Genomic DNA, 24,906 nt, shown 5'->3' with positions numbered 1-24,906 from the left:
GCATACCGTGCGTGGGCAGGGATCAGATGTTCTGTTGTCTGGAAGATAATGTCTGACTTCTCTCTGTCATTAAAAGGCCTGACCCTCAACCCCTTACCAGTTCTGGGATCAGAGCGCGGATTCAGAGGCCTCTCTTATGTCATTTTTACATAGGGGTTGTTTTACCAGTTTTATAGTTCTCTAGTGGTTGTAAAGCATTTGTGAAGTAAAGATGTGTCATTCTGGCACACGCATGTTACCTACTCACGTGTGGATATTCCATCATTACACAGTTTTGTTATCCTTGTGCTTGGGACATGCAGGAAGGTGAAGGTTTTAGGCACAGGCACCACGCTGTTCATCTGAAGACAGGCAATGACAATGTGTGGAAAATTGAGAAAAATCACAACGCCACAGAATTTTTATTAATTTTTTTTTTACTGCAAAAGTTCTGTTATGTTGCCTTTTGTCTCCTTTTTTCAACCCATGTCCTCCATACAATCTGTTCTCGCCCCACCATTGCTTTTTCTCTCTGCTGTACTCAGACAGCGTCGGACAGTGTGTACGTATCTCCTTTGTCAGCTGTCACGTGAGTGGGCATGTGTGTGTGTGTGTGTGTGGCTCTCAGTGAGGATGGGGGTGGGGCGGAGGCGGGACGACTGAGATTAGTCGTTGTGTGCAGTTTCTCTCCACTGTCCATCTCCACAGCTGCCTTGCAGGTGCCTGTGCAGCAAATGGGGGATGGGAGATGGAGAGAGAGAGAAAGAAAATCCTTTTCTGCTGCATCCCCTCTTCTCCCCCAGGACACAGCACTTATTCATTATTCACAATCATTATTGTACAAACTGGCTTATATGTACGTATTTGAGTATGTACAGTGAGACAATGACAGCAGGTTTGTTTGGTTTATTCACATTACAGTAATGCTAAAATATTACATGTGACATAATTGTTTTAAGTTTTGCTAGCGTGTGTTGTAGTGAGCCCTAGGGCAGTCAGTCCTCCAGCCATGGCCCTCAACAGTGGCCACAGTGCTGAGTGCTTGGTGTCTGAGAGGCACTGGCTCTGCCCCATATGGCCGCCCCATATGGTGCCATTTCCGGGGGTGGGGTTGTCACAGGGACCTGCAGCTAGGGCCATCTGTCATGTGCTGGGTGCTGCTCGGGGACACGAAAGGTGCAAGAAAGGCTGCCAGACTAACACCTCTGTCCATCACCATGGCGAGTAGCCTCTCACCCAGGGAACACTTTCAGTGTCATTGTATTTCCTCTGTTAGGCATATTTGTTGTGATCAATGGCATACTCCATTGCTTAGGGAATAATAACAAGAAAATATACATTATATATAAAATACAACAATGTGATAACTGAAAAAAGTGGTTAATTTTACAAGATGTTTAAATGTGTGGTCATTGGTTATTTGCAAGCAGTGTTTGGACTAGATAAAGATAAAGACCCCTACGAGAAATGGAAAGATTTGGAAAAAAATGTTAATGACAATGACACTATAGGAGTCATATGTTATACATGGATGTATATATCTTCTCCAGATTTCTGTAGAACCTGAATATATCAGGCTCTGGCTTAAGGATGCATGCATAATCTCTGCAGTAACTTGAAAGAATGGAACACAGGGAACATAGATATATTCTTTTGCATTTCAATTCAAACCAAACAGATTTACAGCTCTAGTAGTTGCGTTTTTGCTAACGTGTAACTACTATTATCTGTTAAACCTCCTTTCTCTGTGTGTTGTTACTGGTAATCTGCTTTCATACAGCATACAGAAAAAAATAATTTCACCATAAATGTAAACGTGGAGAGATGATTATTCATAAAGATGATAATTCATGAGCATTTCTGAGAGACCAGCTGGAAGTGAATCAACGCAGGAGATGTGTGGTGCACACCCATCCAAGTTAGATAACATGAAGACCACAAATGAACAGCAGTGTGTCAATCCACAACATTCAGTCAGAACATGGGAAGAAGTTTACATGAAGTCAAGGTTTGTTAAAGCCATGTACATTTTTTTCACCTGGATACAGCTGCAGTGCAATATGGCCCAAAATATATTTTAATAAGAGTAGATTCATCCATCGCAGTGTGAAAGAATCTTCATGAAAAATAAAGATGACAGATAAACCGACTGCAGTACAGCATATGCTCGGGCTTTGCATGACTGGAACGGAAGTGACATTCACACAAAGTGAAGTGAAAGTGAAGTGAAGAGCGATGGCTTTATTTGAACGGGAGGCAGATGCAGTGCCAGATATGACAACAAGCTTATTGTATGCCAGCAATGAGCTTTTCAATATGCTTCTATACTCAATACATCTACTGTATGCAACCTAACCTCATGCACACATTGAAGCAATACCGTTCAAACAGTACTGCAGCAAATGTGTCTAGTACAAGCTGGCAAGCGCTTTTTTAATGCCAGCGCAGAAAGAAGTGAGAGACGGTGGCACCAGGGGAGCCTTTCTTTATATTATCCGGCTCATAACACAGAAGCAGTCATTTGAAGGCTGCATCGCACACCATCTGCACAGCCACTATCTCCAAACAGCCCTGAGCGGACAACTGTGCACTCAACTCAGTCCATCATTTCAGAGCCAGGCCTGCACATTAAAGGAGGCTGAAGCAGCACATGGGAAAGGGGTAGAGTTTGGACTCTCCAGTCCTCCCAAAGCAAGATCACTCTCTTGTGTTAGCATGAACTTTGTGGAAAATAAGGATTTGTGGAGTGATAAAGGAAAGTAGAGGATAAACACATTTGAATGAAAACAGGTAATTGGTACAGAAGGTTTGTATAAAACATTATGAGACAATAAAACATTAGGGGGAGAGTGCTGCTAACTGGCATCCATTTTTTCAGAGATGAGGTCTACTCCATTAAATTAAAGGGATTCTGGGAAACTGTCTGCATGTGAAAATTAAAATGCACAGCGCCATCCTGTAAGGTTCAGACTGTAAGGAGCAGAGCTGGCAGTAATATGCTTTAGTTCACTATGAAAATTTTACTAGTGAATATTGATGCAATTAGAAGCAAATTTAGCTATTTCTTCAACCTTGTGGTTCTGTTTGCAGGCAATTCCAAAATTCAGTGACAGAATTTTTGCTTGTAATTATTGAGAATGCATTTTAATATCTTGGACATTGTTACTCATTTAATTACTATGTGTATTCTGATTAATTTGTATTATTGAAACAGTCTAGATTGCCATGAATAATGTCAGACTGATAATATATGACCGGTTCTTGTTAGTGAGAAATCACCAGCTTTGCTCTGGACTACTAAAATGTAACTTGTGACTTCAGCAAGGATCTGGTCTTCACTCCATATTCTTGCTTGTGCTACAGGGACTTCCTGCCCCGAGGCTCTGGTATTGTTACCCGCCGCCCCCTAGTGCTCCAGCTCATCAACTGTCCCACAGGTAAGGCACCTCCCAACCACTGATCAGGGGTTAACCCTGCTGCTCACTCATCAGTGATAGTGGTTGGGAATTAATTAATTGTAGTTAATTAATTCAAAAGCTTCTAAACACAGGATTTGATGAACAGGAGCATGTTTAATTTTCCCATTGAGACCTGGTTGCATGTTATCAATACTGCCATCTAGTGCATTAAGATATTTCCAGATTTTGCCTCTACATTTTTTTCTCTACATTGTCTTCCTTGATTCATTCTCTTCTCCCTTTCATCTTAGAGCATGCAGAGTTTCTTCATTGCAAGGGGAAAAAGTTCACAGACTTCGATGAGGTTCGACAGGAGATTGAAGCCGAGACAGACAGGATCACCGGGCAGAACAAGGGCATCTCTCCAGTGCCCATTAACCTGCGAGTCTTCTCTCCCCATGGTGAAACACTGTCTTTCCCCATGATAATTTTTACCATAAAAGTCTGGCAATATGTAAATAGGAGGTCATCTCACAAACCATTGATCAGACACAGAAATGTCATTAATTCAGAATCAGAATATCTCATTTATCCCAGAAGAAAACAAACATATGAAAAATAAAAATGCTATGCAATGTATGGCGAATATTCAATTCAAATAATATTTCTTATATTATGAAGTATATTATTTCAAATAATATTCTAATTAAGGGTAACAAGGGAACTACATATAGCTACTCCACTGCATATTGGTAAAACTAGGCCTGACCTTAACCCTAAATGAAGGTTTGTAACTATGTTATTTCTACATAAAAATGTAAGTCCTTACACACACATTGCTAAATACATATTATGATAATAGCGTTCATTATTTATTAAAAAGATTACAGACAGAGGGCACTGTATTACAAAGAATCACCAAACAAATAAAATCTAAAATTGCAGTAAAACTATATTTACATGACAAAACATACATAAAAAGTTTGCGTACCATTGGTGTGCTAAGATAAGAACAAGATAATACTGTTCATATTACGGGCAGATGTTCAAATTAATGGGTATTTTGCGTAGCAATGCTAGTAGTTAATATACTGGCCCTGGTCCTAGTCCTTACTCTAAATAAGTGAGAATCATGAAGAGTTTAATTTGATTATCCTTCACCTAACCATCCCACCAGTTTTCCTGCATGAACAGGTCTAACGTGGTCTTCTTTGTTCCTGTCTCTGTTTCAGTGCTCAACCTGACTCTGGTCGATCTGCCAGGGATGACCAAAGTGCCAGTGGGCGACCAGCCGGCAGACATTGAGCACCAGATCAGGGAAATGCTAATGCAGTTCGTCACCAAGGACAACTGCCTGCTGCTGGCTGTGTCCCCAGCCAACTCTGACCTTGCCAACTCGGATGCCCTCAAGATTGCCAAAGAAGTGGACCCACAGGGTGCACTGCACATTTATTCATCTCAAAATGAAGTATAATTATGTCATAGCATCACACAAAAATATACAGAGTATATACAATAGTGTAATAAATGTCAGACAGAGAGCACTGTAATGCAAATATTATCTCAAACAATATATATTGTCATATTAAAGTTGTATATCTGACCGAATGGGTTCTTGTATGCGTGTACTTATAAAAGGTCAGAGGACCATCGGTGTGATAACAAAACTGGACTTGATGGATGAAGGAACAGACGCTCGGGAGATCCTGGAGAATAAGCTGCTTCCGCTGCGCAGAGGTGAGAGCCCAGATGCCCTCTCTCACCGACGCATTTCACTATAACCCAGAGGTTTTTAACGTCTTAGGGCCATTTTTATAAGACATCTTTTTTTCCTCTGCTGGCACAAACTGCACACTATGGCCTGCCGTTGTGCATCTTTTGTCACATTAAAGCATAAAAGTAAAGAATGCCAAAGTGCATAGCTGCATGGCTGTGGATTAAGCCTTTGTTTTGGACTGTGTCATGGACCGTGCCTTAGAAATGAGACCAGAAATCAGACCAGAGTATCCATGACCTTTGCATTTCAAAACATCCACGTTTTTATCCTGCTCGCCAATAATGATGTAACGTCTTAAACATTTGGTCCGTGGCCAGTTTACACCCACAGTGGTCAAGATGGAGAATGGCAGCATGTACAGTGTGTCCCTCTAGTGGTGGCACAGCCAACGCTTTAATGCAGAGAAAGAGAGAGAGAGAGAGAAAAGGGAGAAAGAAAAACAATGTCTTGATTTCAGTGACACATCTGGAAAAAACATTTCTTTTTTTCAGGCGTAATAAACCATATTTATGGGAAACCCTCAAATGGTGTTCTCTGATTTGTAATTTTTTCCATTTCTGTTGGGTCAGAGCAGAGGGGTACACTCTCTCTCTCTCTTTTTTTTTTTTTACCTTTGCTCTTTCTGTCACTCTCTTGAATGTAATATGTCTGGCTGTGCATGAGAAACCACAGGGAATTTTTACAAGGTTACTGGCTTTCAGGCTGAAAAGTTTAAAGCAATGAGAAATGCATGATGGAACTTAACTATGACTGGAAATCCGGGAAGTTTTGTCGACACAATCTGTTATCATTTTGATTTTGATTTTAAGTTGTGATCTCCACTGTTGCTCTGATCATTCTAGGCTACATTGGTGTTGTTAATCGCAGTCAGAAAGACATTGATGGTAAAAAGGACATCACGGCTGCCATCGCTGCTGAAAGGAAGTTCTTTTGTCCCACCCAAGCTACAGACACCTGGCTGAACGCATGGGCACTCCGTACCTACAGAAGACCCTAAACCAAGTGAGCACGGCTGTTAAATCCCTGCAGTAAAACGCTCCGATTTGCTCTGCTGTGTTTTTTTTTTGCCAGTAGGCTATTTACATGAATCAGTAGCACAAGCAATAAAATTCAGATGGAGTTGGAGTTGCATTTTCCGTCATTGTTGTTAGGGAAAATGACTTTGATGCGACGCATGTGAAACAGGTGTCTTTTGTCCTGCTAGCAATTAACCAATCACATCCGCGACACATTACCTGGACTGCGGGCCAAGCTGCAGAGTCAGCTGCTGTCCATCGAGAAGGAGGTGGAGGAGTACAAACACTTCCGGCCAGACGACCCGTCGCGAAAGACCAAAGCCCTGCTGCAGTCAGTGCTTCAGCATGATGGAACACACACGCTCACACGCAGACACTCCTGCTCTTTAACACAGGCTCTTGTCCCATGCAGAATGGTGCAGCAGTTCTCTGTGGACTTTGAGAAGCGCATAGAAGGTTCTGGGGATCAGATCGACACGTACGAGCTGTCGGGGGGTGCCAGGATCAACCGCATCTTCCACGAGCGTTTCCCCTTTGAACTGGTTAAGGTCTGTATTTCAGAGGCCTCTTCAATCTAAATGCTCTCGTTCGCGCAAACACACACACACACACACACACCCACACATGATCTGCAGATCCCATAAGGTCAGTCTCTCTAAATGGTATGGTTACAGAAAGAGACATGATGGCTGACCCCAGAACAGTATCCGAAAACCAAAACATACAATTATTTTGTAATGATATCTGCTCCCGCCAGCCTTCCCATGGCCGAGTCTGGCCCCAGCCGCCCTGGCCTCTCCTGTGCTTGGCTGGTGAGTGGCGGCGTGCGGTACTGTGCGGGCCTCCACCGCTCAGCAGCACCACTCTGCAGTGAGTCATGGCCCAGTCTTGTTGCTCCCTCCGGGCCTTCTGCACGGCCTTTATGAGTAAAACATTCCACCATGCTTCGGAAGAAAATAGCTTGCACACACACATTCACAATAAAACACTCTGTCTGAAGTGGCCCAACAGGAAGAGGGGCTTCAGGGCTGGTTTTCAGAGCCAAACAGCTGGCTTGATGAACCTCTGCTCCTTAGTACGTTGTTCACACAAGCATTTCTCCTCGCACATATGTATGTGGTGCAAATTCCTCAAAAAGTGACATTTAAGACCTTTTAAACTACAAATTTATCAGCCAATCGGTAAAGCCAGCCAGTGAGGTCATAGTTTACTGGTTATTATTTACAACAGCATTATTTCACATTTGTGAAAGTATGTTTTGGAGGAACAAGGAGGGTCCTTTTTCAACGCAGCCAGCGAGATTCACAAAGACTTCGATGGGTCTGACACGGAGGCCACTGCGGTGCTTTTGCATCATGCCATGTTCACTCTGTTTCTCTTTAGATGGAGTTTGATGAGAAGGAATTGCGCAAGGAGATCAGCTATGCCATCAAGAACATCCACGGCATCAGGCATGTCTTCCCGCTCCGTGCCACCTCCCTTCTCTCATGCCTCTGACCCTATCTTTCTACCCTGCTCCCACGTCTTTTTGACTGCTTGGTCTGAAGGTCGAAAAACCGAATAATCCAATCACTCACACATCTAATCACAAAGTCTTCTGCCACTGTAAGAGACCCCCCTCACGTCTCAAGAGCAAGGACATTTGGTTTCTTTGAGTGGCATGAGGGGACACACAGATGCTGTGATTAGATTTGTGACAGCTCTAGGTCATCAGCTCGTCTGTCCTTGCTGTACTGAACGATGTTGTGACCGTCTCTTTGGTCTAATCCTTATATTGCTAAGTGGCAGCCTCTTTTCTTAATGGCATACTGAAGGGATGGTGGCTTATAGCCGAGGCCCTTAATACGGTGCAGAAAGAGGGCCATTTATGAATATTGGTAAGGAGACTCAGGCTCTAAACAGAAAGTGAGGGGATTGCTAATGATTTTTGATATTAGGGCAGTCAAATGTATTATTGTCTCATGTTTGATATAACTTTGTGAGATGGTAAAATGGTCCAAAACGAAAGAATGTCAAAATGTATTGCAATCCCCTCACATGAAAAATGTTACACAAAAGATACATTCTGAGTTTTAACAGGTACATTGTCATTGGCAGACATGACTTTTTAAAACCAGAATCATGCTTTGAAGTATTAATCTGCATGCTTTTAAAATAACACTGATCATAATTATGTTGCGTTATCATAAAAATCATAAAAATAAAAATCTGCATCTATAGTACAAAGTATAGGAATAAAGCGGGCTGATCTTAATGGGGTTGGAATAATTGTTTCATAGAATATATAGTATTTTACTATCTTTCCTTTAGTTTTTAATTATGTTGTCTTTTTATTTTGGTTATGTATCTATTTATTTACTATTATTTATTTATCTATGTATGTATGTATGTATTTATTTTTATCTAACCATAAATCATTTTGCTTGTTTTTGTGGGGGATTAAATTGGCTACTGGTTCAATTCAATTAACACTCTTTTTTTCTTGCCCAACCTCCCTCCTTTCTCTCCTCTCCTGTCTTTCATTCTGTTTTGCGTTCTGGGCCTGGCTCACCTGTTTGCTGGGCAGAACTGGCCTCTTCACCCCGGATATGGCCTTTGAGACCATTGTGAAAAGGCAGATTGGGAAGATTAAAGAGCCGTGCCAGAAATGTGTGGACATGGTCATTTCTGAGCTAGTCAATACCGTTAGGCAGTGTACCAAGAAGGTAAAGCAGATTCCGGTGGGGGCCTATTGTCTCCCCTTCCAAACCCCCCCATGAAACAGAACCGATATTTGCTACCACATCCCCCCTCTTATGGCATCCTGGTTGCCCCCTGCCTCTTACGGTTGCTGGATGGCTAGTTAGAGGGGTTGGGGTGTATGTGTGGAAGCGCAGACCTGCTGCTGTGAACAGGACTCATGGCATGGCCATGGTAGCTGGCTGTGTGGAGGAGTGGAGTCTGGGCACTGGGCTCTGAGGGTTGAGCTACACATGGAAAGTCATGGAAAGTTGCTTGATTCCTTGCATAATATTATTATTCACATGGACAAAAAAAGATGAGGAACAATGAAGGTTAGTATGTAGCTGCAACCTGCCCACAGCTCAGCCTCATGAAAGCTCAGAGTCCAGACTCCTGTTCATGAGACAACAGTCATGCACCTACAACCATCTGGATAACCTGAACCCTAAACCATAACTTCTTGCAAATTGCTACTTGGTTAATGTTGTGTAGGAGAGGTCGAAGGGAATAATAACTTCTGTACTAGACCTCTCTGTTACCTCTTGGCTTTGGTGAGTAGACTTAACTTGCTCGGCCAAAAGCTAGGTGACATAATCTACAGCGAAGACAAATGTTGGGCAACTGGATGTCATTTTAAGTGCATGGCTGGAGTCTTGTGGCTAAAAGCTTTGAGCTGATGGCCAGTGAATGAAGTGGTCTGGGTATTTTCTCTCGCTTCCTCTCTGGCAAAATGAGATACCTGTTTGGAGAGGATGAGGGAGGAACCCTGGTCTATTTGAATGGCTTGAAGGAGATTTTAAATGTCTCACTTGCCTTATCTTTCCTTCTGTGCTGTTTATCCCCCTTCCCCTCTTCTGCTCAACCTGCTGTAACTTATCATCTCTATCTTCTATCTTTTGATCAACCCCTCTCCCCCATTTTCATGGATCATTGATTCTTTCTTATCACATCTTCTCTTTGTTTATTTTATCTACCTTTGTCTGTCTCATTTCTTCTACCATTTCTCCTTCCTCCGTTGACTGCTCTGTGCTTACTTCTTGGGTTCTCCTGCTTCCCCCTGTCTCCCTCTCAACCCCTATTTTTCTCTCTTCCCTTCCTCTACCTCTTGCCAACCGGCTTCCTTTGCAGGACTGGCCTCTTTACCCCAGACCTGGCCTTTGAGGCCATAGTGAAAAAGCAGATCCAAAAGCTCAAGGGACCCACACTGAAGTGTATAGACATGGTAGTGAGTGAGCTCACCTCTACCATACGAAAGTGTAGTGAAAAGGTAATGCAGAACCAAAGCTCACTTCCAACAAGCAGTATGGGTAGACCGATGGCTGGACCTTAATTGGATTATGTGTAAACCAAGTGAACGTTAAAAAGTGGGACTGTTGTTGTACGAAAGCAACCGCTTACAACTCAAACTGTGATGGTGTTTCTTACCATTCACCACACAGGTTGCTGAGTAAAACAAATTGGAACAATTTAGTGCCAGTTAACAAATTATTTTACTCAACAAAGATTCATTACAATTATTAATCTCACTAATGGTCTTTAAAATCTAGACAGATTCTATAATGTGGCAAAACAATTTCTAAAATTGCACTGACTCATGTCATGTTTTAGTTCTGATGCACTTATAAAACATTACTAGAACATATAAAATATTAGGTAAATATATATAGTAGGGTGTGTGTTGAGAGTTGAGAGTAAAATGAACCATTACACAGAAAAACCCAGAAATATTTACTTAGTGGTCTGTCAAATGGAATCACACCACACCGTTCTTTCTGTCGCGGCCGTAAAGGGACACGTCGCCTATAAACATTAATGTCGGCAATACGGGTGAACCCAGTTGCGGAGTATGCAAAGGAGCTGGTGAGTGCGATTCAGGCACAACTGAAAATGGCCACCGGCGTGGTGTCTAAGCTGAGAGATTTGGGGTCGAGAAAGCCCAGATCGGCGCTGGATAAATATCATGAGAAGATGTCAGCATCTTCCCATCCCATCACATGACGCCGGTGCAGAGGATTTGGAATCTGCCAGCAAGCAGATGTGTATGTTGCACATAGTTTTGCTTAAAAAACTGACCTGCCACTGACCAGAAACACAGAATATTGCGTCACGATGCTACTCTCATATTCAGATGCAAAATTTTGAAGAAATCTATGTGTGCACTGATAGGATTTTGTCCAGAAACTATCGGTCTATCCTTACCATAGTCGTCACTAGCATTTGGGTTACATATGTATACGTTTTCTGTCTTATTTCTGTTAATCTCTACTAGAAATGTACATGTCATTTTATGTTGCAATTAATGGGCGGTCTTTACAGCAGTCTGTCTCAGTCTGTTTTCCATTTAGAGAAGCATGCTAAACTACTGCTCAGTCAGCTCTGTTCTCATGATTCTGTGCCCTGGTTGAGTTCCCTGAGCTTCTCCTTTACTCTGGTTATCTTTGAGTTTAGACAGCAAATCCACAGAGTTGAGAGTTGCTAACCGGACATATATGAGCACCCTGCTCTTATTCTTTTTCTCCATGATGTCTTCTCACCATTCCAGAGTCTCCTGACCTCTTGTGGATTTTGAAATGTGGTGATAAACCATTCAGATCTCCTGTTTCAGTTTTGAAAATAAAGCGTAAGACAGGCATGTTCTGCTACAAAATGCCACCTACCTTTTACCAAAACCCATGTGCCTCTAATTGGTGGATAAATAAGACTAAGCAATTTTTCAACTGAAAAAGGTGCAATCAGAACATATCTAATCCATTCAGTTAATTTGTATTTTTTTTTAAATCCACAGAAGGTCCCTTCTCCCTCTTTTACCTTCCTTCGTTCTGCCTCCTCTCTGCCCCTGTTCTCCACACTTCCTTTTAAATCTCACTACATTTCTTAAGTGCATGTGTGAGTGTGCATGCGTGCCTGCAGCCCAGATCGCAGTCATCCCTCCCATGGCTTCCCTTAGTATGAGACAGGGATCCTAAAAAAAAAAAGAAACACGACCTGTTTGACTTTCTGTTGTCTACACCCCCCCCCCCCCCCTCCCATGCCATCTTTACCAGCTCGAAGTTAAAAAGCTCCCACAATAGCAACTATCACAGAACCTGCCCTAGTGACTTGAAAACATAAATTAAGGTCACTCAGGTTGGGCAAGCCAAGCTCTTTGTAGAACATAGAGAGGACATTTCCCCTTACACTGTGTGAATTGCTGCACAGACCTCCCTTTACTGCATATATCCCTGGTTTAAAGCCAGGAAGTAATAAATCAAATGGGCCACTATAGAGCTGAGAGTCGGCAGGGTAGGATTGGGAGGAGAGGGGGCTGTTCCTCACAGTGAAAAGTTGGGATCCTTGTAACTCGGGGCTGTGTAAACCTCTATTCAATATTGTATAGTTTTTACCATCAATGGTGTTTTGTCTTTTATTGTGTTACATGTTGGTTGTATTGTACGTACTTTACCTTTTGTTGGACTTTCCGCCCAAATCATGGATATTTGTTTTAAATGAAATTGAATGGTGTTGTACTGAGCCTGGGTAGACTGCAGTGTTTATGTCAAGTGCGTTTGATTTGTTTTAATGCGTGACATTTTGGGTTTTGTTGTGGTGCTTGGTGTGGTGAGCCTGAGTTTGGGGTATGTTTATACTGTGTGTTTGTTCGAATACGTGCATGTAAGTACGACATGCATGTGTGAGTGTGTGTTACCCACCATTTGTCTGCTGTGCCCCTGTAAACCCAGCTGGCTCAGTATCCTATGCTGAGGGAAGAAATGGAACGAATCGTTACACAGTACATCCGAGATCGTGAGGGCCGGACCAAAGACCAGGTTAGACTCCACTACCTGAGTCTCACACACTCTGCATGGGTGTGGCGGGTCACAGAGAATGGTTGCCGACATGATTGCAGCAGTTCAACTGAAGGATTTCTGACCCTTTTGCCTATACTAGGTATTACTGTTGATTGACATTGAGCTGTCCTACATGAACACCAACCATGAGGACTTCATCGGTTTCGCCAAGTGAGTCTTATTTCTCTAGAAGTTTCTTGCTATCTTCGCAGTAGGAGAGCCCAGTGTTTCTGCCCTAGACTGTCACTGCTTACTCTTCAATGATCGTTAAAATTCACTTCACAGTGCCCAACAGAGGAGCAACCAGGTCAAGAAGAAGGCCCCTGGGACTCAGGTACATGGCCCAAAGCATTTTCAGGACAGGGAGAGCTGAAAAAGCTCATTTATAGCCTTTTGTCTTATAAAGTGTATGCCTGGTTGCAGGGCATCACATTTACCATGGTTAAGGTCACAGTTGGCCAATAAATTTCAAGACATATATGCCATATAGCTCTAGTCAAAATACCATTTCCATTATTTTGCAGATACTGTAATTAACATCAGTTTCCGATTTGTATTTTTCAGTTAACATCTCCCTTTTTTACGGGGTTTCAGTTCTGATTTCTTTGGTCTGCTGTCTTATGTTTTCTGTCTCTCTATTCCTCTGTTTCTGTGCTTTTCATGCTCCTGCCATGGTAATTTACCATAGGATGAGATAATGGTGAGTAGCCTGTATGTGTGTGTGCTTACAGTTCAGTTTGTGCCTGATCATGGAGGGGGGGGGGGGTCCCCCACATCCAATTAATCCCAAGGATCAGTGATATAAAACAGCACAGAGCTAACGTTTTCTCTCTCTGTCGTTTTTCATTTTCTTTCTTTTGTCGTCCATGCATTAGAAGGGTAAAAGTGTCCATGAACACTTACCTCATTCTATTAAGACAGACAGACAGTGAGCACAAGATAGCTTCCAGCTGCCATAACGTCCAGGATGTCCAGCCCCCCCAGCTCACGTTCAGCAAACCCCTGTCTCCCAGCCCTTTTCTCGGCTGAATGCATCTTAGCTCCGATAAAGCAGTCAGTCGTGCCTTATCACTGTCAGCAGTGCACCGGCCCATAATCACTGCAACGTAGCATGTGCCCTCCCATTTTTCGGGGGGACTGCCGGGGAGAGCCCCATTCAACCTCCTTCTCACGTGTATATATCGGCAGTGACAGCGAGATCCTAAAAGACGGCATTTTTAACACCGTGCCTACAACCTGTTTCTCCAGACACATGGCAGCTAAGCTGTTACAACGACCGACCTGAGGTCCGCTTACACTGTTATTGATTTCACATAGCATCCATAATCTTTCCCTCAGTGGTTATTACTACAAAAAAATTGAAAATTGATTATTTGCACCACTTTTAGCAGCGACAAAGACAATATGTGCAGAGTCAACACATCAGCCTTCTGTGCCTCATTGATTGATGTTCACATTTCACATTCACATTTACAGCATTTATCAGACGCCCTTATCCAGAGCGACTTACAGTCAGTAGTTACAGGGACAGTCCCCCTGGAGCAATTTAGGGTTATGTGTCCTGCTCAGGGACACAATGGTAGTTAGTGGGATTTGAACCTGGGTCTTCTGGGCTACTACCACCCTAACAATGTTGATTAGAAGATTATGATATAGACCTTTATTATGGGCTGTATGTGTTTGTGTGTGTGTTTGTAGCTAGAGGGCAACACAAAGGTGCAATTGCTCAAGGCCCACCCTGACAGTTTCCATAACAGTCACCCAGGGTTGGGGTCGGAGGGCATAGGGGGCAGTCTAAACACACAGATTCTCCGGGCTTCCTGTAGCTCCTGCTCAAAATCAGGCTTGTCCTCCTTAGCCCACCAGCCTCCAGCTCTCCCTTTCACAATCTTATGTCACAACTGTTCTGCTTTTAACCTCTGCATTAGGGGTTTGCAGCAGAAATAAGTGTTTAAACTTCAGTGAAATGAGGCCAGAGCTTGAATAAGTACAGATTATTTAGCCAAATGCCCCCTTGTGCGCATCTTTTGCTGACTTGCATTTTTGCCCACAGTCCACAGGAGGCACAAATGAGTCATTCGGGGTCTGCTAAATTTTGAGCTTTTCCTTTAGCTCTGATGATGGCTCTCTGGGGTCAATCTCTGTATGGCCAGAGGGCCTGTCGTCCTTTCCTTCTCCCAATAAGCCTTAAAAACAATAAACCATTCTTTCAACACTAATAGGGGATCCTTGCTGCAAATTTAAATACTGTGTACAAACGTCCGTGCGTTCGTCTGACTTGGCTGTGCCTCTGTGTCTAAGGTCATCAGAAAGGGCTGGCTGACCATCAACAACATTGGCATCATGAAGGGAGGAGCCAAGGAGTACTGGTTTGTGCTGACTGCGGAGTCCCTATCCTGGTACAAGGATGATGAGGTGAGACATTAAGGGCCAATGCACCACACACATCCTCATATCTAGCATTTTCATGCATGCTCTTTAAATGAGGGAGACAGATTTTTTTTAACCTATGAGGTTTTTTTAGGGGCAGTGGTGGCCTAGGGAAATGGCCCTGTAATCAGAAGGTTGCCACTGAGGTACCACTGAGCAAAGCACCGTCCCAACACATTGCTCCCCGGGCGCCTGTCATGGCTGCCCACTGCTCACCAAGGGCGATGGGTTAAAAGCAGAGGACACTTTTCGTTGTGTCACTGTGTTTTGTGCTGCAGTGTTTCACATTGACAGTCACTTCACCTTCACTTCACTTTATATTCAGACGTTAGTCCAGTGGGGAGCTTTTCTTTTTTTAAACTTTAGCCTGAGTATATTTCACCCCTTTGTCCAAAGAGGACATCATGTATGGAAAATATGGAGCTGATGTAATGCTTTATTCTAACAGCCGTGTAATGCCATGTTCCTTCCATGCCTATGCAAAGTGTTTTAAGCTTCGATGTCATCATGCTTGAGAAAATGCAGCAGGATCATGTGTCCATCCACACTGTTTCTTTTATTAAGAACTGGCTCTACAACATGCCACACCACTTATGAGTGTGGGCAACGCTGGAGCTTCGTTTTTGATTAATTGTCGACATTGTTTTTCCCGAAACAGAAAAGAAAACTTTTGACTGGATAAATAAAGTTGTTCTGCCACTTTGGCTTTTGTTTTTTTTTTGTTTTTTCTGCTGAGTGGTAACTTTTGTTTCCGTCTACTAAATATTTTCCATCTCGGTTATATTTGCCTTGCAAATGAAGCCTGGAGAATTCGGTGGCTCCCCTCAGAATACAATTCTCTGATAATCCGATGTGACAGTTCTGACCATGTCAGTTTCCTGGAAAAGAATGGTGGAATTGTTGGACTGCAGCTGCGGTTTTCCTCTCATTCTGTGAGCAAAACCGTTCCAGTACCAGTTAAGTGTGTTCGCAACTTATGGGTCAGGATAAGATCAGGAGGGGATAAGATGATCCCAGATCAGTCGGCACGGATGCAGGGTGCCTGGAAGCGGCTGATTCTTTGCTCATTGACGGCTCTGTTGGAATACAGGACGCCCGCCGTGGCTCGGGAGCGTTTGAAGTAGCTGGTGGGGGGGTGGCGAGTAGACCCCAGGTTTAGAGCCGGGCCGTAAAGGACCCCAGGGCCCCCCAGTGTGTCAGATGCAGCAAAGCTGGCATCCACATGTGCATACCACAATCCCTCACACTCGCCTCCTCTCTCCCTGTCACGGCTGCAGCTTCCCGACCAGGGCTGCTTCTCATAAACTCATTTGCTTTCAAAGGGCCGTGTGTGTGAGTGCATGCCTGTGTCTGTCTGTCCTCTTGTCTCTGTGTGTGTGTTCAGGAACAAGGGGGTAGCTCAGAGGGCAGGGGTGTCTCTGGTTAGCTGGTTAGGGGCACTTTAATGAGCACCATGTGGGGTGAAGGAGAACGGGAGGTTAGAGAAGAACGAGACAGGACGGACGGAGAGCAAAAGACGGAGAAAAAGATGCTGCGGTCTCCCTTTCATCATGGCATAACCCCCCCCCCCTCATCCTCCAAACACAACACACACACACACACACACACACACACACCCCACACCAGGCCTTAGATGCTCTCTTAAATAACTAACATATACAGAGGGAGCAGGAACCCCCCTCTCTCCCTCTCTCTCCACATATATTTATTTTAACATGGGCTGGGATGGCGGGATCCCAGCGCACAGAGAACCAAAACTAACAGAGTGCGGTGCGCAGGAAAATGGGCCAGTGTTGCTTAATGAGCAGGAAAAAAGACGAGGTTTCCATGACTTTGTGCGTGTGTGTCGCGGCACAGGCGTTTCTGTTTCTTTTTCTACTTTTTATTATTCCTCTGTTTTTTTTTTCGTCTTCACAGACAGTGATCTGGGTCAGAGACCCGGCCGTCATTATTTACTAAACTCGTCCTTCTTTGTTTGAGGGGTCAACCCAAACCCCAACCAAAACCCCTTCCTCCATCTCTGTCACTCACTGTGCCTGTCTCGGTCTTACATGAAGCGGTTACAGAAAAACTCAAGAGTCCTTTTTCTCTGAGGCATTACTCACGGCTCTGTGGGAAGCCAGACATTCTTGTGGCTTTTTAAAGTCTAGATTTATACAGGAGATTTTAGACTGGGGAAGCACAACACTCGCAAAAAAATATATTCAGGCATCTGAGCTCTCCCAGCTTGATGAAAACGCACACACACATGCTCACACTGAGCTGACTTTTATACTGGACATATCTATTTAGATTTGGACTCCCCCCTGCAAAAGTCGTCCACTATCAGTAGTGCAGACCCTCTGTCCAGACCCCCCAGTCTAAGACACTAATAATAACTTTAGCTGGGTCTGATTTGGTGAACCGGGGGGGCTGGGGGGTTCAGTGGATCTGGTTTCTATTACCAGACATGCCAGGTCTTTGAATCAAGCAGACCAGCGCTCCCCAATGTCTCTCTCTCTCTCTCTTTCGCTCACACACACACACAAAAAGTAAGGAAAAGTGAATGAAGGAAAAAAACCCTCAAAAGCATGAGCCAAACACAATCCCATGATTCCACTTTCCCTGGCCCCTGCAGTCCCCCCATCAATTAAACCTCAGCACACACACACACACACATACACACATACGCTCCCCCCACATGCACACATTTACAGACCCGTATATCCATACTAAAGTGTGCTGATATGAAAAATTTCTTTCTGCACTAAGCTTGGGCCCGAATTTCTGTAATTCGCGATGATAAAATAAACACTACATGGCCTCATATGTAAAACATGTTAGTCTTGTAGATCCCAGGCACAATTCTGTTATTATGCCTTGAGCATGTTGCACCTCCACCTTCATGTCCATTGTGCACAAATGGAAGCAATTAGGTCAAGTTGTTATTTGCCCATGGCGGTGTGTGTGCACTCAAGATCATCTCGAGTGCGCTCCACGTCTTCATGAGTCTGCAGTCATGGCAGGATACCACAGAGGAAAACCCCTAGAAACTGAGAAACATGACCTTTGAAGTTTGGTGAAGAAACCATCGTGGTCTGGAGCTGCTTAGAGTTTTTTAAGACCTAGAGGAGAACATCAAGGTGCCTGTAATCTTGACAGAAGTTGAATTATTTAGTGTGACAGTGTCTTTATACCCGACACAATTGTTTAACCATCAGAAAAGTTGTTCTGTAGATGTTAACAAGCTGTTATGAAATAGGTCTGAATACATCTTTACTAAAAGAAGAGCTATTTTCAATCTAAATATCTTCATATGTTTCAGTGCTTTGTTGGACCTTTTCTGGGACCATTCCGACTGAAATTCTGTGGCACATTGATGCGTAACGCCTTCAGAAAAAAGATCTACATGATGTATTCTTAACCAATGTGTTTGGGGTGATTAGCAGCTACAGGAAATGTTTGGGTGAGGAGATTCCACACTTTGTCTAGACTGAATAATGTAACCAGCGTGTTTCCTGATCTAATAGCTGTCACCTTATTAATAACTCATTTAAATAACTTTTTTACACAGCATTATATCAGATGTTTGGAAAAAGTCCTAGATAACTCACATCTAAATAGACAAACATGTGTACTTGTGCAGTATACACATTTTTGCACACAGAAAGACTCAAATTACAGCATGCAAGACTCATTTCCTGCACACTTTTACAGTGTGTGTCCTCTCTCACTCCCTTAAATCCATCTGTCAGCATGCTGCTGCTGTTCATCTAGTAGTCCCTCCCAACAGCCTCTTTATTCTCTACATTTCACCTTCCACTGGGACGCAACCTTGGAAACAACAGGCGTCCTGCACCAAGACAAACAGCCTGAGAGTGCAGTTGGTCACACTTAGGCATTTTCTTTTTGCTTTGACACCGACCCTTCACATGTGTATATGTTTGGGATTTTACGTTACGCTCTGACCTCTGCTTTCTTGTGAGTTCCTCTCTTTTATTTTTTTATTGTGTTATATTTTCTTCTCTCCTCCTCTCTGCAAGAAAAGCTGAATCTCTACAGTATGTGTGAGCTGTAAATAACCCTTGGCTAAAGGGTTTTTGTGCGCGCGTGTCATGTCTCTCTTTGAATGAACGAAGTGGACAATGCATGAAAACCCTCCATGGTGGGGTCTCTAAGTAGAACCATGTGTGGTTGTGTCCTCACACATGCCTGTATCTGTCAGCTAGTTTTCTTTGTTCTTGTGACCCGCAGCAAGCAGAAGTACCAACTCTTCGGTCTGTTTAGTTGTGTGACGGCAAGAACTGAGGATTCATCAGGCTTTATTGCAGTTGCTGTCGTGAAGTGTTACTGTTTGGGGGTAATTTTTTTTTTAGGTAGCGAGGATCAGTGGTTGGCAGTGGTGGCCTTGCGGGCAAGGAAGCGGACCCGTAATCAGAAGGTTGCAAGTTTAAATACCGAACCGCCAAGGTCCCCTTGATCAGAGTAACGTCACCACACGCTGCTCCCCGGGCGCCTGACATGGCTGCCCACTGCTCACTTGGGTGATGGGTTAAATGCAGAGGACACATTTCGTTGTGTCACCGTGCTGTGCTGCAGTGTTTCACAATGACAGTCACTTGACTTTTTTTTTTTTTTCACTCACTATTTTCTTGGAAAATGGTGAAACAAATTGTACCTTTGCAGCTGGGCTTTTTTTTTCTTCTGGAGTGTGGTTGTAAATGAGGAGTCACGCCCAGGGCAGGTTGCCTTTGATGGGGTTTGGAATGGGTTCAGTTGGTTGGTTAAATATAGGTCAACAGCAGGGGTAGAAGGGCCTCACTTTTTCTGCTTCCTGTGTGCAGTTGTGTCAGGCGTGCTTTTGTACGTTTTGGCCCCTTGGAAAAAAAACATTCGGACGGTGAAACTGCCGGGAACTGTGGGGTGTGCAAGAACAGCACATCAGAACCTCTAATGATTTAAAATAAACTTTATTTAACCACCAAGAGCGAAAATCACACCATCGGATGCTGCAGAGTTTCACTTCAGCATGTTGAGCTGCATTTATGGGACATTTTTGGTCACTCATGAATGGAGCTCTTGGATGAAAAGATTTGGTGACTTCCTGTAGTATTTAATGTGAAAAAAGCACATGCAGACCATTCGCACATGCAAAATATGCATACACACTTGTGGAACTGCAGAGAACCGAGTGACATACAGAAGGACTTGTGAGATGGTTGTGAAAAAGACGGATGAAGGTGGAAGTCCAGCAGACGGAGGGTCTCTCGCGCTTCCCCACACAGCCTAACCAATGTGCAGACTACTGTACAACCACTACGTCCTGAACAGGTAGTCTGAACACTGGGCAGGCGGGGCGGGCCGGGCCGGGACTCTTCGGACGGGAGGGGTCTGGGTACCGACACTTACACGCCATTTATTCTCAGCAACGAATGGGCTGCATGCTCACCTCATTACTCACCGTCCCAGGGCCCGGTCCCTCTGTCCGAGGACGCGGCGCTCCGCTGTGAACCGGCGGTGTGTGGACGGAAGCGGCAGCCTCTTTTACTGTCGCTCTTGGTCACCGTGAATCCGGAAGCCCCCCCCGGGACAGCAGGGCTGAGATCAGGAGTGGGGGGGGAGAGGGAAAAAAGGGAAGGAGGAAGAGGGGAAAGTGCTGAAAGAGGGAGATGTGATGGGCAGCGTCAGCATTCCTTCCTGTCCCCTGTGGAGGGGAGCGCATACCAGCTGGTCCAAACCTCAGCTTGCAGTTGGGTTTTCAACTACAGAATATTGTGCCAGAAGAAGACATACAATTTCTACAAGTTTTCTTTGTTTAAGTGAAACAGATTAAATTTATCTTGAATCTTGCCTGAAATGGTATGACAAACTAATTCAACTTTTCAACCTCATAGGCTCTGGGGCTTTGGTGCACTCATTGACCTCAGTAACTGTGTCAATTAGACTAAGCGTAGTTTTCCCCAGACAAGTAAACAAATTAAACTTAAAGTAATAAAGTTTGCCAACTAATGAGCAGATTCCATTCGGCTTCATTTGGAGCTCACTGGGAATCTGACGAGCTTTAGAAATGCTACAAAACGTCATTGCTCGGTGATTGCGAGCTGTGGGAACAGCGAGCTGCTCGGCCCCATCAAGCTGAGCAGTAAAAGGCAGAGAAGTTAGGAGATGTCTCACGTGTGTCTTTGTCCATCCAGATGTTTCACATCAGGCCACGTTATTTAGTCTGCCCCTCTCTCGACCTGTCCTCTCCCGTCTGGTCGATGTCTCTGGGTTGGCGGAGGGCCCTCTGGACCTGCGAGAGCGGCTTCTGTACAAGGTGAATGAGTGCCGCCGAGGAGGATGGATGAGACCAGAGCCTAGAGTTGGGTGGCCCCCCAGGATCTCCTGCATCTCCTTCTCTTCGTTGGCTCCCAAAGAGACCTCCTTGGCCCCTGGGTGTCCATCTGTCCCCACTAAGGATCTTACAGAGTTGGGTAGATTAGGGACAGCTGTCCCTTTTTGGGAAGGACCGTGGACGATGTGGCGCCGGATCCGTTGTGTCGAAGCACGGTTCTTGGGCTAAGCACTCCCCGTACCTGCTGGGTGGTGGAGTAGCGACTCGCTGGCTTGACGTGGCAGGAGTTCTGTTAACGAACTTTTCCCGGTGAGAGAGGCGAGGGGAGCGAGCGAGGGAGTGAGGAAGACTGAGAAAGAGGAGGAGCCGTTTTTCCTTCCGTTTTTCCCTCCCTCCTTCTGTTACTCCTCCTCCCTGTCTGGGTCTCGTTTTTTTCCCCCCTTTTTTTTTCATTCTACGTGCTTTTTTTGGGAGGATGCAGGAAGTGGGGGTTCAGGGGTCAACAGGAAGTCAGGCGCATTAATTTGCTGCACTGATTGTGTAATTTTTTCGGGGGGAGGGTGTAGAAATAGAGGTGGGGGAGTCGGGCAGCTGAGTGTTTGGGTGTCTGGGTGGTTATGGATGATGGGAAACGGTTTCTGATACTTAACTTAAACTATGTTCCTGCGCGCATACGTGCGTGTGTATGTCTTCGTACGTGTGTAGGAGTCGGAGGGTGGACGACTTTAGAGGCTCCGTGGCTTTGTATCTGCTCGAGGAATGTCGGCGTTTCTTGGCGCGGGGGAACGGCTTGTAATAACTCCAGATGTGCGCTCGGGCCCCTGTGTTTTTTCTCCCCAAAGCTGATTTCCTTTCCCTGTCCGGCCCGAATAAAGAGACCTTTATGCTGCCGGAGGACTTCCCCCCCTGAAACACCACCTCCGAAGAACCCCCACCACAACAGGGGATCGGGAGAAAGGGGTACAGGCTCCGAAATCTGGAGCAGATTTCGCTGGTGGCGGCTGTTGGGCAGGGGTGTGGTGGTCTGCAGGCTCGGGGAGGATCGAGGGCCTAAATAACCTCACACTCCCGCAAGGGGGATGACAGGTGAATAAGATCCAAAAGGGCTTCGGGTCTAAAGTTCTGCAGGACTGCTCCGGGGAGATTTAAAAAAAAAAAAGGGTTCCCACAAATCTTGTCTTTTCCTCCTCCTTCCTGTTTGTTTTAGCTCTTTAAGGTTCCCCAAATTCCATTCTTTCTGAGCTCCTAACCTAAACGTTGGGTCTTATGATGCAGGTCTTATGATGAGGAGAGGAAAGGAGGAACAAAAAGAGAAGGAGAGGGCAGGGAAGGCAGCATAAGGGGAAGAGATGGAGCCGCTCTGTGGCCGGGCTCTGGGTGGTGACGGTGTTTGCTTTAGCTACGGTTTCTGCGCTCTGACCTGCGCACTAAAATCAAAGCCGGTCCCTCCGGGGAGCTGTGTCAGCAGTCCTGGAGTACAGCACCGGGCCCAAAGAGCGAGAGGGAGAGAAGGGAAAAAAAAACGGAGAAACTGGGGAGGGGAAGGATTAGCCAAAAAACAGCCATGCTTGATGCCGAGGATCGGAAGAAATGAATTGCTGGGGTTTGTGGGGTTGGGGGGACCCATGGATGCCCCTGGCCGCATCCAGTGGTGTTTCCACGGCTTGACCACAGCCGTGCTTCACAGAAGGAAAAAACCCAGTGCGGTGACTGGGTCTCAAGTCAGAACCCTATGGATGCTTTCAATCCATTCATGCATGTGCGAAACACTGTTGGACGTGTTGGCAGCGGCGCACAAACCCCGCAGAAGATCCCGCTCATTATGATGTTCACTAGTGCAGATGAGAACGAGGAGACGCTGGGGGAGATGGGGCTGAGGGAGGCAGGGCAGCATCTGGATAATTCAGTATCCTCACCGCCAGCCTGATGAGATAAACGAGTGCCGTTTGTTTTTCTTGTCATATATTTCATTCCTCCGTGTTCCCCCGACTTCTTCCCCTGACCACATAGGGACAGAGAGTGAGACAGAAAGAGTCTGATCATCAGGAAATTCAGACCATCTCATTCACGCTCATTTCAGTTGTGCAAAGCTCTTTAACAAGTAGGACGTGTGGCATTGTGGGTCAGAAAGGGGTATAAAGACTCGAGTGTTTAAAACAATGTTTTACAGAACAGAACTGAACAACAATGTATGGACATTTTATTTCCCCAGAGCGCCTGTGATGTCACCGACAAGATATTAACTAGGACACAGCGACAATCAAACCAAACGTATAGCACTTAATTTATTATCAGCACTTACATTTACAATACTTACATTTAAGTATTTGCAATTCATTATTTTCTTTATCACAATGTTGTCTTTTGAAACCACAACACATTTTTGAATAGCTTCAGTTTGAACGTTTCAAGCGTCACATATCATCACAGAGCTGTCCCCGGTGTCCTTTACTTGTCTGACATTTATATGTCATCATGTTAGTCCTGCAACTGGATGCCTCTATTCATCCATAATTCATAATTCTCTACGAAGCCCAGTTGTGGAGACCACCTTAGATTCTCAACGGTTTTACTTTCCCACAAGATCTTGAGTTCCAGGCCAATTAAACCAATGCCAGCGTAAAGGCTGTGGCAAGAAATGTTCCCTCTTTGGATCCTTTCAAGGCCTCTTCCCCTTTTCTTGACACTGAGGCCTTGGGCTTGTTGAAAGCTTTAAGGCCAAAATACTGCAAAGCTGCTGTTGGACCATAAGCGTTGAGACAGACAAACTCCACTGGAAGCAGCACATTTTGAGGTGACGATAGGTCGCCTTTCCACCTTAACAACCCTTTCTCATAAGTGTCCAGCGACACTTGGGAGCTTTCATTTCTGTGTTTGAAGCAGAGCTTACAAACTTGGGGGGTCTACATATACATCTATATCTTTCTCTCTGCTCCAGACGCATGGAGTACGCCTTTCTTCACCGTCTGCCACCCAGGTGTGAGGTTGGCAGTCTGGGCCTCAGGCACCAAGGACACAAAGGAACAAGTCCAGGACATTCCTAGGAAGTTGGAGTGACAATCTGAAGTGTTGTTGTTTTTTTTTATCCTTAAAAAAGAACATTCATTCTCTCAGGGGAACATAAGTGCCTTGTCGTTTTCTCAGTATTTTGTCTATGAAATTTCACCAACAAATAACCATAATCTCCCTGTCAGTCAAACATTCATTTAAGGACAGGACAAACGTTCATTTGGTCATACTGCACGTCTCTCTCTATTGATTTTTTTGTAATGGAGGACACATTGAGCTAAGACTGGATTTGTAAACTACCACTTCAATTATAAACGTATGGATTTTACTTTAGTTTCTTCTGGTCCTGTACATTTCATTCATGTTAATGTGAAAGAGCTGCACGACGAGCACAACGAGACCTGAACTATTTGGCCAATCGCAGGAGCCCTTCTGT

The 24,906-nt window shown here is 44.6% G+C and overlaps 1 protein-coding gene across 1 annotated transcript in view; it reads left to right on the top strand.

The window, feature by feature from the left end:
- dnm1a (dynamin 1a) overlaps positions 1-24,906 on the top strand; it is a 45,990-nt gene that overhangs the window by 7,368 nt on the left and 13,716 nt on the right. Inside the window, 15 exon segments of the mRNA XM_028972664.1 lie at positions 3,343-3,416; positions 3,689-3,838; positions 4,610-4,813; positions 5,016-5,114; positions 5,997-6,083; positions 6,086-6,156; positions 6,359-6,501; positions 6,583-6,718; positions 7,554-7,621; positions 8,737-8,875; positions 12,611-12,697; positions 12,819-12,889; positions 13,004-13,052; positions 13,407-13,418; positions 15,020-15,133. Of these exon segments, the coding sequence (XP_028828497.1) occupies positions 3,343-3,416; positions 3,689-3,838; positions 4,610-4,813; positions 5,016-5,114; positions 5,997-6,083; positions 6,086-6,156; positions 6,359-6,501; positions 6,583-6,718; positions 7,554-7,621; positions 8,737-8,875; positions 12,611-12,697; positions 12,819-12,889; positions 13,004-13,052; positions 13,407-13,418; positions 15,020-15,133 (1,504 nt within the window).

Source organism: Denticeps clupeoides, chromosome 3 (genome assembly GCF_900700375.1).
Source record: "Denticeps clupeoides chromosome 3, fDenClu1.1, whole genome shotgun sequence".
NCBI classification, from domain to species: domain Eukaryota; kingdom Metazoa; phylum Chordata; class Actinopteri; order Clupeiformes; family Denticipitidae; genus Denticeps; species Denticeps clupeoides.
Note: the sequence above shows the minus strand (reverse complement) of the source record. Positions and strands in the feature narration are given on the sequence as shown.